The sequence below is a fragment of the Zeus faber genome, assembly GCF_960531495.2.
Source record: "Zeus faber genome assembly, chromosome: 15".
Taxonomy (NCBI): Eukaryota; Metazoa; Chordata; class Actinopteri; order Zeiformes; family Zeidae; genus Zeus; species Zeus faber.
In genome coordinates this window covers 12,115,713-12,126,018 of record NC_137194.1, presented here as the reverse complement: position 1 = coordinate 12,126,018, position 10,306 = coordinate 12,115,713, and the positions used below count along the sequence as shown (strand labels likewise).

General features: G+C 41.7%; 1 protein-coding gene across 1 annotated transcript; it reads right to left on the bottom strand.

Moving 5' to 3' along the window:
• pa2g4b (proliferation-associated 2G4, b) lies at positions 1-9,867 on the bottom strand. The gene is made up of 13 exons (XM_080014866.1): positions 9,655-9,867; positions 8,687-8,815; positions 8,470-8,575; positions 8,289-8,358; positions 7,629-7,721; positions 7,286-7,349; positions 6,857-6,935; positions 6,692-6,770; positions 5,292-5,425; positions 3,338-3,432; positions 1,623-1,750; positions 1,437-1,490; positions 1-951 (listed from the first exon to the last, which is right to left on the bottom strand). Exons 1-13 carry the CDS (start codon positions 9,740-9,742, stop codon positions 892-894), a joined length of 1,179 nt encoding a protein of 392 aa, XP_079870992.1. The 5' UTR covers positions 9,743-9,867; the 3' UTR covers positions 1-891.
• Positions 9,868-10,306: the final 439 nt, after the last annotated feature.

Genomic DNA, 10,306 nt, shown 5'->3' with positions numbered 1-10,306 from the left:
TGATGTCAGGTGGCTTTTTAATGTTTCCAAAAATAGTCTCTGAAACTGGGATTTGTTTTACAAAAGCATCCACATACTGAACAGCTATGGAATTCTTGTGTAAACAGAATGTGGAACCCCTCGGCAGCAGCCATGGCACCAGAAGCCCAAGAAACGCTGAACCCCAAAATTAATTCACTCCATCCACAGCTGAGCAAAAGAAAACAAAATGTAACGATACATTGTCAGCCATAAATTTTCAACTAGCGGAAAAAAAAAAAAAATAATAATAATTCCAAATTGTTAGATTACTGTGAATGTCTAAGCACAGTATGAACTCAAGTCATTTTGGTAGATTTTTTTAATTTTTACTAATGACAGCATGCTTCTGTTATGAAAATGGGATGGTTTTGGGGGTTCTGGTGAGCTGTTCCATCCCTCTCCCTCCAAGCAGGTAAATAAACAATCTCAAGAAGACCATGGCTTCAAATTGTTAAAAATACCCCACACCACAGCGTCAATCTGGTTTTATTTAATGACTTCCTTTACAGTTCGGTGGGATGGGGGTTCAAGGTCACATGGTCTTCAAACTAAGGAAAAAAAAATGCCCTTGTGTGCTCAACGTTCCTCCGAATTTAATTTATTTACTTTTGGGGGGGGGGGCTCTGTCGCAAGGACAGGGAATTTTAAGGGGGTCGGGACTCAGAATTTTGGAGCAGCAAAACCCCGGTCTGACATTAATTCTATTCGATCTGGAGGAATTCAAAACAACTACGGCCCGCCAGCGCCGCAGGCCTCAGTCGGCTGAGATGGAAGGATTTTCAACGTCTGCTCTTTCTTTGGGGTCGTCCGATGTCCGTCAGGATTTCTTGGAGACAGAAAAATTGAGACGAGAGAGAGAGAAAAGGAGATCTATTCGGCAGCTTCCGTCTCCATCGCCTGTCCCGTCGCGCTCTCAACGGTCTTTGAAGCCTTCAGAGAGACGGAGGAAATTTGTGAGTTTATACATCCATGGAGGAAAATGAGTGTCACAGCATCATCAAAACTAAGTACTAATAATGGAAAAAATGGTATAATACAATAAAGCTAAGATTAACAAAGATAGAAAAATAGGGAATGTTCAACAAACAATACAAATAAATCTAACAATAAACCTTACAGAAAAAATGAATGAAAAAAAGGAAACAAAGGCAATATAATAAATCTACAAAAATCAACAAACAGGAAAGTATTGGCAATAAGCAACCAACCTAGAAATTAAATGAAGGATAGCAAACATTTCAATATACTATAATAACCAAGCAATTAACCAGAAAAAAAATTACCTAAAAAATAAACAATGAATACAAATTTGGCAGATATACAATATGGCCAAAGAAAATGACGAAGGAATCTAAAAATGTAAAAATAAAAAACAGTAAAAGAAACCCTAATTATCACACGTTGGCAGATCTTACCTTCTTTTTCTTTTTCTTCTGAGCCTTGCGGCTGGCAGAGCTCTGGAGCAAAGCCTTTATTAAAAAACAAAAGAAAAGCAAAGATGGAGAAATTCATCAGTTCACAGAAGTATAGAACATACGCATTATGAACACATGAGTCCGTAATGCTTTTGAGAATGTTTAGTCATCCACCAACGTTTTTACCTTCAGCTCTGGATCCTCGACTTCGTGCGCAGACTTGTAGAGTTCTGCGTCAAACAGGCTGTTGGTGATTCGTAGCGGTCCATTCGCCATGAGCAGCACGGTGAACTTGAACTGGGCAACAACCTCACCTAGACAAAAGCAAAAGTTTGGAGTGTGAATGGCCCATTTAGCATTTCAAAGCATTCATATAACCTGCTAAGCCCGACGGATCAATGGGGCAGCCTGTGTTTGCTCGCGCAAGCTCAGTTTTTAAGCCGAGATTAATCTTCGGGCATGAGCGGAAACGAGACTTCCAGACGAACCTGTAGATGTGAACCATCGCTGAGAAGCGGGCGTAACGAAGCTCCAAAGTCAGAGACCTTTTTTTTTTTTTTTTTGACAGAGGTAAATGGGCGTGACTATTTATAAACGGGTCCCTTGACCCCTCACATCAAGAAATTGGGGTCATCAGAACCGCAAGAGTCTCACCTTTACAGCCATGCATGACACACGTCAGCTACACCCTGTTAGCTTCAGGGTCCTAAAAAGACCATTTTCAGCATGCAGTGGAAAGATTATTTGAGCCCCCCCCCCCCCCCCCCCCCCCCCCCCTTCATTCACGTGTGAAGAAACGTCGCCTCATAGTAACGTCGCCTCATAGTAACCGCATCAATGTGACGACAGCATTTCATTTAAAACATGGCTTTACTGTATAAATGACCTTTTGTGACCTCTAGGATAATCACAGCCTCATGAAACTCTGGACCCGGAATCTAGACGCCTGGACCATTCAGAAAACGTTTGGGACGCCCAGGTACATTGAAGGTACGTGGGTTTTTCCTGAGCCATTTTCAGAAAATAGTCATTTTCAAAATCACCAATTTTCAAAGGCCATTGACACTGCAGCACAGCATTAAGTTTTCTTAATTGTTTTTCCAGGGTCATGAGGCCTTCGAGTGGTCTTTTGGGGGGATATTTGACCCTTTCGAGTGGTCAAAAATGGCTACAAAGTCTACCAAAGCTGTGTAATTAATGGTATCAACCCACAACTTGGTGCAGCAACTAATCACACATAATTGAGCATGGGAATGGCATCAACAGGCATGAGTATAATGTTCAAAGCCCCTTTACAGTCAAAATATTAAAGTAATAATTCCACAGATCTGGATGCAGAGTTCAGTTGAAAGTAAGATCGACAGGACAGATTTGTGCTGTGTTTTAATCTAAAGCGCAATGATTAGTTTATAGTGAGTCGCGCTACGTTGTCGCCGCTATGCGTCTGCTCATCCACCATATTGGAGCGGTCAAGAGCCGCACAATGTGTATTGAGAGATGCTTCTCTACAAAATCAACTAACCTGCCTAATTCTCAACAGATTTTCATGAAATTTAGTTATTAGAAATATAGACCCCTCCCCCCGAACTATAATGAAATTTCAAAACAATTTTTGCCACCAAGTCCAATTGCTAACTAAAATTATGATTCATACACTCATATTCCTGTTTTAGGGTTAATTGCACAGGAGCTAGGCTAGTTTATCCCCTCTGCAGCCATAGATTGGGCCAACACAGTTAGCATGCAGCCCGTCAGTATCTATGTTTTGGACACGTAGAGATGAAATTGGCATTGACCTTCTAGTCTAAATCTGGGTAAGATGGGGGGAAAAAGGGACCAATCCCCCCACCCCCAAAACTGGCGCATATCCCTTTAATTCCGTCCCTTGTCGGTCCACTCACCCTCCTTCTCGTGCAGCACGTTGAAGGGCTGCAGCAGCTCGTGCTTGGAGCACTCCACCACTCCCAGCCTGGCCTTCCCCTCATCCTCAAACGCTCTGCGGAGACATTAAATAGAAATAAACCATCAACAGAGGACAGTGTGTAAAATGTATACACTAATATGACGGCAAAATAACTAGGGAAAAATAATTTCATTTGCACTTTCAAATAGCTAGTGAACCCTGCTTTTTATTTTATTGAGCTTTCAGCATTAAATACTGAGCTGATAGAGGAATGGGTGCAAAAAAGAAATAAGCCAGGAAGATGTGATATCGTGTACAACCAGTAAGTAATAAGATGGGGGTCGAGAGGAAAAAAATTATAAAAAAATTTGAATTCAAAATTTAATTTAATCAAATGCCGCAGCTGCTAATGTAAGCTGAAGTGCTTTAAAATGTTTGAGCTTCTCAGCATTAAATACAGAGCTGATGGAGAAACAGGTGCAACAGGGAAATAAGATACAAAAAGCAGATATTGTGTACAATTAATAGAGAAATAAAATGGGAGAAACAAGCAAAAAAAGAATAAAAAGAAGTGGAAAACAAAATGTATGAAGAAAAAATAATAAATAAGCGTTCAATTGGCATTTTCAACTAGCTCTATAAACACTGTCACTTTTACCATAAAATAACAGCTTCAAAAGCATTTTGATGGTACACTGCCTTAGGACTGGACAATATGGCCAGCAATATTATCACAAGGTTATTTTATATTGATCGATGTTGATAATGATCAGGATATATATTTAATAATAATGCTTAATATACAGTTTTACGTGTATTCTCCTGGCTTTATGTTAAAGACTGAATAAATATGTAAACAAAAAAAATATGTAACCAAAGAACAGATAAATAAATGAATATATAATTATATATTATATACATTTAAATATGTAATATAATCATCATTATCGTCTGAGAAAAGTCCGAAAAGTTCCCGAATCTGTGTTCTGATTATATGCAGGGACGTTTGGAGCGGAATGAGGGACGCTCTCCAACCGTGTCAGAACAGACGTCACTCTGCGCAGCGGAGGCCAGAGATGGGAGGAAGCACCGGCGCTCCTGCTGTACAATCGGTTGTTGGGTGTCTTTGTAGGTAGATGAAAACGACTCAAAACTGTATCGAAAATAATCTCATAAATTGATCACAGTTATCGCGCAAGATTTTATCGTGAAAATGGTCTAGATTGTGTTATGGCCCAGCACTACACCGACTTGTAATATGGAGAATGTCACCTCTTTCATTGCCTACCCATCCCCACGAACGATCTTGCACGAGTAACTTCTGTGTTCGGGTACTACGTCACTTACTTGAGGTTTGGCTCAGGGTTTCTGTTAGCCAGTAACTACAACTTTTTTTGCCAAATACAACTCATATATTAATTAACAAAAAAAAAAAAAGAAAAGATAAAATATAAACTTGCCGGTCAAAATGTCCGGTAACATTGCTCATAAAAATCGTAGCTGCGCTCCACCTCCTCAACTGCGAGACGGGCCAGTGGTGCGCCCGGCACCCGCACACGGCGGCCCTCACTTTCATTGCGCCACAGGGTTCGTTTCACCCTCTGATCCTGGCAGATTGGTGTCTGAGCCGATCTGTCAGGCTGAGCACAACTGGTACCTACACCGATGGCAGGGGGCCTCGCCCCTCTGGGAAGGGGCGAGGTCCGTGTAAGTGGAGCTAGGTGTACCTATGTGTACATTATATCTGTGTTTGTAACATAGGCTGTTATTATAATTGTGACGGATAGGGTTCAAATTTGTCCGGTTAAAATTATTTTTGGACAGCAGGCCGAGTTTAACGACAGTGGTATAGAAGTGCAGTCGCACTCAATCGTGCTGCTTTAAATCCAGAGCTGATAGAGAAACAAATTTATCCATGTTTCCACCGCCCAGTGCTCTCTCGCAACACCTGCCTGAGGGTGAAGGGCATGGTGTCGAAGCGTCGCTCCACCTCGCTGAAGAAGCTGCGGGAGGTCTTCATCTTCAGCCCGTACACCTTGTTGGGGTCTCGCTTGTAGATCGTGGTCCTCTGGCCCCCGTCCTTCGCCTAAAGAGCGACAACGTAACAGTTATTGAAACAATATGAGCATCACAGCGCATGTGAAAGTCTCATCACCTTGTCACGATAAATTAACTTTAGTTATCAAATCAAGGGACAGAAAGTTAAATGTAGAAAATAAATAAATCAAACATGTACACAGGGTTCACTGAGGCAAAAAATAAATGACTAAACAAATAAGGACTTTAACTCTTTAACCCAAGGACTTTTAAATACCGTAGGCACTATTTTTTAAATTGTAAAGGACAAATACAAATAATACATTTTCAATGTTATCTTTAAGAATAAAATATTATATAATCTCAGTCTCATTGTCCTATTATAAGTGTATTTCTAACCATGCTGGACTAAATTTACATTTCCCTGGCATAATTTGTATCATAAAAGCGATTCTGGAAAAACTGTATTACATCACGATTGGAATGACAAAACCTGGAGGAAAATTTTTCAATTACTTTTCAAGCTATTTGAGGTCAACTATTAATCATCAGTTCAAGCCATTAGTCGACTATTTGTTGCATTTCTATATAGATTTAATTATTTTAATGTTTTTGGGGCATCAGAAAATGGTTTGAGTTCCAGGAACAAAGAATGTTCTTAGTAACATTGTTAACTCTGTGCTACATTATAGACAATACAAAACCTAATAACCGGCCTTTAAAATATAAGTGTGCTTTGCGCGCGGACAAAGCAAGTGGCCTGTTATTAACACTGGTTAAACTTATTGGGCCCCATTATTATTTTACTAATGTACACATTTAAATTACATATAGACATAATTTGCACTGAAATGTGCTGTAGGGAAGATCATTTTCCCGGTGTCTGCATTTCCCGGGGCCGCAGACTCTGTTCCACTCTGTGCCTTCCCCGCCCAACCTCGCTGCTTCCCAAAGCCACGGACTCGCACTAGCTCCGCCTTCTCTTTTGACCAACAATATTATGCTATTTTCAAGGGCTTTAATGGATGATAACAGAAGTAGAGAGAGAGAGCGAGAAAGAAAGAAACAGTGGGGCAAGGAGGGGCTGAGCGAATCAATGCACTGCATGCAGCTCTACAATGAAAAAGGATTTTTCCCATTTTAAAGTATAGTATGATATAACAACGTATAATGATATGGTAATAATATAGTATAGTAGCATTGTATAATATAATTTCATACAATCCAAATAATGCTTGTAGTCCAAACAGTATTATAAATGTCCACGTGCATGAAATACGGTGTAAAGTATTATAATGTCCAGTTCATTCTTTACCTTTCCCTCTCCAGTGCTGATCAGCACGTCCACGGCGTAAACCTCATGAACCTCAAACTCTGCCTTCTCGTGGTCCTTCCTGCAGAGGAACAGCGAGAAGATCATATCAAAATGAAAAACTTCTATTAAGACGACACGGACTTAAAAAGATGAGGCTTAACTCACCTCTGCTGCTCCGTGGGGTTCTGAATGATCGTTTTCTCGCCGTCAATAACGTGCTGCTTAAGCTGATGGGACAGCATGCCTGCGGACACAACGGGAAATAAGAAAAAAACAAGTATTATAGATGAAAGAGTAGATATAGATGAGACAATAATAATTAGGCCTTAATGAGATTGCTGACAAAGGATGACGACGGAGCCCACAGCACTATAGTGATCAGGGTTTCTAAAAGCGATTTTAGCTTGTTTTATAAAATAAAAGAGTTACTTTGTTTTATTTAAATGTGTTATGTATAATATTTTATGCCTATTCGTGTTTATTATATTTTACGTGTTGTACAGTCAAGTCACTGCCATTTGACATGTAAAAGTCTGATCTAATCGTTTAACTTGGCTAATGTCCAGGAGATGGGTCAGAAAATTCTCTATTTACCCTCGATGGGGGAGCACTTGAACGACTTGGCGATCTTGTTCCAGGCTTCTGTGACCTGGGAATTCTGAGAAACAGACACAATGAGAACGTTAAATCACAGTAAAAATAGAATACACTAAAAGAACAGTACAGTGAAGGCCAGTGCCTTTAATCGGGCACTTAATTGTAAAATCTCTCTAATAATAGATTGTGAGTGTAAATCTATGTAAACACGTCTCTTTTAGAAGAGATCCCGACCTCAAAGGGACTTCACTTGTGTAAATAAAGTACTACCACTACTTACAACAACAACAATAATAATAATAATAATAATAATAATAATGGAGATGGGAAGGGACTTTACCTGGTTTCCAGGTTTGACCAGACGCAGTGCAGCCTCAGCGCAGAGGTGAGCAGCTTTTAGAACGTCGGCCTTCCGTCCTGTCAGTGGGGCTTCCTGAAGTTTTAAGAAAAATAGAGCGAGGGAAATTTAAATACGTCAATAATTTACATCCCTACTTAAAATTACTGTGAACGCAGCAACAGCTACTGCAATCTGAAAAATTATTGTACATTACCAAAGATGTACAGTTACATTACATTATTCTGGTTTATTGTGAGGATTATTTTATTGTAAATAAAAAAAGTATATGATAAAATGAAATTGGTTTATTGTTCAAGGCAAAATAATATCCATCTAGTTATTGTTAAGGTTTATTGGAAATGGCAATTTTTTTATTTTCTAGGTCATTGTATTGCTTTTTTTGTATATTTTGATTGTTTACCATTGGATTTAAAGTATATTAGCATATTGTTATTGTGATCCTCGAGTTAACTTTGAGGTTTATTGCATGTTTCCATTACATTTTCCTTCAATTTTTATGCTCATCACTTTTTATGTGAGCTGCTGTAACGCTGCAATTTCCCTCTAGGGGTGAATAAAGTAAGTATCCATCTACCTATCCATCCGTCCGTCTATCCATCTATGCTCTATCTATTCAGGTGTAATTTCTTCCCACAATACCTTGGTCACTCCAATAACAAAGCTGTGCGCCACATTTGATATGAAGCCGTCGACGTGCACGCCCAGGTCACTGCAAACAGATGCCATGATAATGAGAGGCACAGAAAGAAACAAAGCACCCATTGAAAAGGCATTGTTCACACAGTGAAAATGAAGGGTGGAATACATCTTGAGGGTTTACATTTTGACCAGATCTCCGTCCTTGAGCACAATGTCGGAGTCGCTCTTCAGAGGTGAGCAGTGGCACACACAGTTGTTCACGGACACACTGGTGGGAAATGCGATGCCTGAGGAAGACAGATTGATTAGATAGGATTACACAGAACATTAACCCAGGTGAATAAATGCACCTGACAGCGAATATAGTAGACATTCATTCATTCTTTGGTGGGAAGGACCTTTCTTCATGTCCTTCTCCTTCTTGAAGACCTTTCCGGTCTCTGTGGTGATGAAGGCATCTCCCTTCACGCAGAGGCTCAGCACCGACACTCCCACCGTCGCTGCCTCCACCACGCTCTTCAGGGCCTCTGGGGGGAAAAACAGGTGGGCTTGAGTAGTTTGGATAGTCATTTGCTCACATTCTGTTTCAACAAGAGCCCCCACCCCCCAAAAAAGCTAAAACCTGTTATTTGTCAAAGATTTATGGTGGCAGTGAAATTGAAAACGACATTAAATGGCTCACAAATTGAAACAATACTGGAGGTGCCCTTCATGCCACACTTCTAAATGACTCCCAAGTGTCACAGGTGTCATGAAGGCACCAGATACCAAGTGGTGCTTGGATGTGAACGCTTATCCAGCTTCGTAATTAACTCCAACAAGAGAGGGAAATGCAATCGCTTGTACCTTTTGGGGAATTAAAACACACGTGGCTATAAACATAAACCCCACCGGCCTTTCCCCTCCAAGTAACAACTAGCAGGGGCTGGAAGTTTGACAGACTGACAAGACAGCTGGACGGTAGGAATGACCAGCAGGAATCCACGTAGATGTGAACCCACATGAAGAGCCCATTACTTGGATCATGACGCTCACTTAGTGCCTGGAGGTTAGATGACCATGCTGTGTGTGGCTACGCGAACTAGCCAGTAATCTAGCGCCTGCTAGCAAGATGGCTTAGCAACTTAAGCCCAATTACGGCGCTAATGAGAGAGCGGAATGGCCGGAGACGGGCCAACACGACCGGAACAGTCAATCGGGGGTGGATTTGCATTAGTCGGCGGAAGGTTTCTCACACCGCCCCACGCTGCCCGAGCGGCACATGGCACCGCGGCACGCCGCGGCCAGCTAGCTCCGGAGCTAGCCGCGGCTAACTCTCGCACTTCCCAACTTGGCGTCACAATCAACGCGGCGGCTCCGCACTCACGGTTCGCTATCTCGGCCCCCATCTTGTACTTGGTGACGACCAGGTCGTCGGCGATGGTCTGCTCCTGCGCGTCCTCGTCCCCGGACATCGTGTCGCTGTGTCGGCTCTCGCTCCCGCACTGGAACTTTCCCTCCCGCGGCGGTCGTCTCGTCAGCCCCACACCGAGCACGCGGCCCTGTTCTCCCCGCAGCTGCACGCGCAAAGGCCCGCCCGCGCGCGCCACAGCCTGGCCCCACCCCCGCGACGTGCCGCGCACGCGCACGTCGCGGGGGGAGAGGCGGGCGCCATTGCATTGTACGGAAGCGTATTAGGGCCAAAAGCAGACAAGCGAGTACAGTTTCACGATTCAGGAATCAAGATTCAAGAGGTTTTTAGTCGTCACATACATGTACATACTTTCATACATCCATGCAGTGACATGTAGTGCAACGCACCCGGTGATAGCGCACAATGTGTCCTAGGAAAGAAAAATAAAAGTAAAAAATTCCTTTCTAACAGAGCGACTAACTGACTCCTAAAACGTAATACAGTAAGTTGAATACTTATAGAATAAGATAAAAATATATAGAATAAAATACAATAAAAATAAAATGAAATAAAATGGAATAGATAGAGGGAATATGCCTCTGTATATACAGATATGTGCATTAAA

Coding starts and splice junctions, on each gene's coding strand:
- pa2g4b (XM_080014866.1), bottom strand. CDS start 9,742: ATGTCCGGGGACGAGGACGCGCAGGAGCAGACCATCGCCGACGACCTG. Junction 8,576..8,686: donor GGAGAAGGACATGAAGAAAG/GTCCTTCCCACC, acceptor TGTCTTCCTCAG/GCATCGCATTTCCCACCAGT. Junction 6,771..6,856: donor AACCCCACGGAGCAGCAGAG/GTGAGTTAAGCC, acceptor GTTCCTCTGCAG/GAAGGACCACGAGAAGGCAG.